This window comes from Sorex fumeus, unplaced genomic scaffold (genome assembly GCF_029834395.1).
Source record: "Sorex fumeus unplaced genomic scaffold, SorFum_2.1 ptg000019l, whole genome shotgun sequence".
Classification (NCBI taxonomy): Eukaryota; Metazoa; Chordata; class Mammalia; order Eulipotyphla; family Soricidae; genus Sorex; species Sorex fumeus.
The window spans coordinates 39,427,092-39,429,216 of record NW_026606076.1 but is presented as its reverse complement, the minus strand read 5'-3'; the positions used below and the strand labels follow the sequence as shown (position 1 = coordinate 39,429,216).

Sequence of the window (2,125 nt, the reverse complement as noted above, 5' to 3'; positions counted from 1 at the left end):
TTGCCTTGCCCACAACTACGCTAGGTTCAATTACCCAAGAACCACCAGGACTGATTCCTCCGAACAAATCCAGGACTAAGCCCTAAGAGTATTTGGGGGTGTGGACCAAGTACAGAGCAAAAAAATAAAGTCACAAAAGAATTGAGAATGCCAGGTGGAGAACAAAGAGATGAAGGAAAGAAAATGGTTGCGGAAGAAATGTTGACATCAGAGAAACCACAAAACGTAGTCAATTTTAACTCTAGCTGATGCAGGTTGAGTGCCCAGCTTTCCATATGATACTCAGAGCCCTCAAGGAGTGGTCCCAGAGAATAGAGCCAGAAATCAAACCTAACCACAACATTGGGAAGACGAAAATCACAACAACTCAAGAACTATCCAGAAAAAACACCGGGAATCCCACAATCTGGTCATCATTCAAGAACCTGAAACTCTGAAGTTGTAATCAAGGACAAATTCCTCAGTCCCAAGCTACTAGACCCTTTGTAGCAGTTCCTTGGAAAAGCCTTCTCAGAGCCCCCATGAGGTCTTTGTTCCTGAGGCTGTAGATGAAGGGGTTCAGCATGGGGGTGACCACCGTGTACATCACCGAGGGGATTGAATTGGAGTGTGAGCCATGGGCGCCAGCAGAGCTCAGGTACACACCTAGGGATGTGACATAGAACAAGGAGACCACAGAGAGGTGAGACGCGCAGGTGGAAAAGGCTTTAAACTTCCCCTGGGCTGAGGAGATTTTCCAGATGGAGGAGACGATCTTACAGTAGGAGTAAAGGATGCCAAAGAGAGGACCACCCGCCAATAGCACAGATAAGCTGTAAAGCACTATGTTGTTCACAAGCGTGTCTGAACAAGCCAGCTGCACCATCTGTTTGAGATCACAGAAAAAGTGGGGGATTTCCAAGTGTGGGCAGAAGGACAGACGTAAGACCATTAAACTCTGTAACAAAGAATGCAGGTGACTGACTACCCAGGACACCAGGACCAGCAGCCCACATAGCCGGAAGTTCATGATGACCGTGTAATGCAGGGGGTGGCAGATAGCCACAAAGCGGTCATAGGCCATCACCGACAGGATGAAATCGTCCAGACTTATGAAGGCGACGAAAAAGTATATCTGGGCAATGCAGCCTTCATAGGTGATGGCCTTGCTGTGTGTCTGGATGTTCACCAGCATCTTGGGGACAGTGGTGGAGCTGAAGCAGATGTCCACAAAGGACAGGTTGGACAGGAAGAAGTACATGGGCGTGTGGAGGTGGGGGTCTGAGCTGACGGCCAGGATGATGAGCAGGTTCCCCAGCACGGTGATCAGGTACATGGACAGGAAGAGCCCAAAGATGTAGATCTGCAATTCAGGGTCCTCTGACAGTCCCAAGAGGAAAAACTCGGGGAGCCGTGTAAGGTTCTGTGGATCCATGTGTGAGACCAGCGATGGTGGTTTCCAATTTTCTCTCTGCAACTCTCAGCCATGCTCAGACACTGCCGGCCTTTCATTAAGACATAAAGTAAGGAGTAAATGAATGATATCCTGGGGTCTACAGATTCAATAGTTTTTGTTTTTTATTTTGGGTCCTACCAGACAATGGTCAGGACATACTCCTGTTTCTGTGCTCAAGGATATTGCTGGTGGATCAGGACCACTATGGCACCTCGGATCAAACTCAGGTCAGCAGCATAGAAGAAAAGCACCCTATCCGCTGGACTCTGGTCCCCCAGTTCAATATTAAATGGAAAATTGTGGGAAATAAAATAAGGCAAGATGAGCTCCATTAAAATGTGTGTGGAAGGGAACTGGAGAGTTAATAGAGCAGGTAAGGTATTAACCCCGCTCATTCCTAAACTTGGTTTGATCATATACCCTGAGCACAACCTGGAGCCTTCTGAGTGCAGAACCAGGAGTAACACCAAAGCACTGACAATTCTAGACCTAGAACAGAGGGGAAAAAATGTGGGTAAAGTAATCCACAGCCTCCGAATGTCCTCTTCTATGAGAGTGTATGGCTTCAGCGATGCCTCTGGAACCTCATGGTGATGTTTAGTACAAGAATAACGATGAAAAGCTTCAGAGAATGTGGGGATAATGCGACTTTTAGCAATGAACCAATGACAAATACTGCAAAGAAACCAC

The 2,125-nt window shown here is 47.2% G+C and overlaps 1 protein-coding gene across 1 annotated transcript; it reads right to left on the bottom strand.

Annotated features, from left to right (window-relative positions):
• Positions 1-460: 460 nt before the first annotated feature.
• On the bottom strand, positions 461-1,414 carry LOC130022264 (olfactory receptor-like protein OLF4). The gene has a single exon (XM_056113014.1). It carries the CDS (start codon positions 1,412-1,414, stop codon positions 461-463), a length of 954 nt encoding a protein of 317 aa, XP_055968989.1.
• Between the last annotated feature and the right edge of the window lie 711 nt (positions 1,415-2,125).

What these genes read in the sequence shown, in the direction of transcription:
- LOC130022264 (XM_056113014.1), bottom strand. Translation starts at nt 1,414, where the DNA reads ATGGATCCACAGAACCTTACACGGCTCCCCGAGTTTTTCCTCTTGGGA.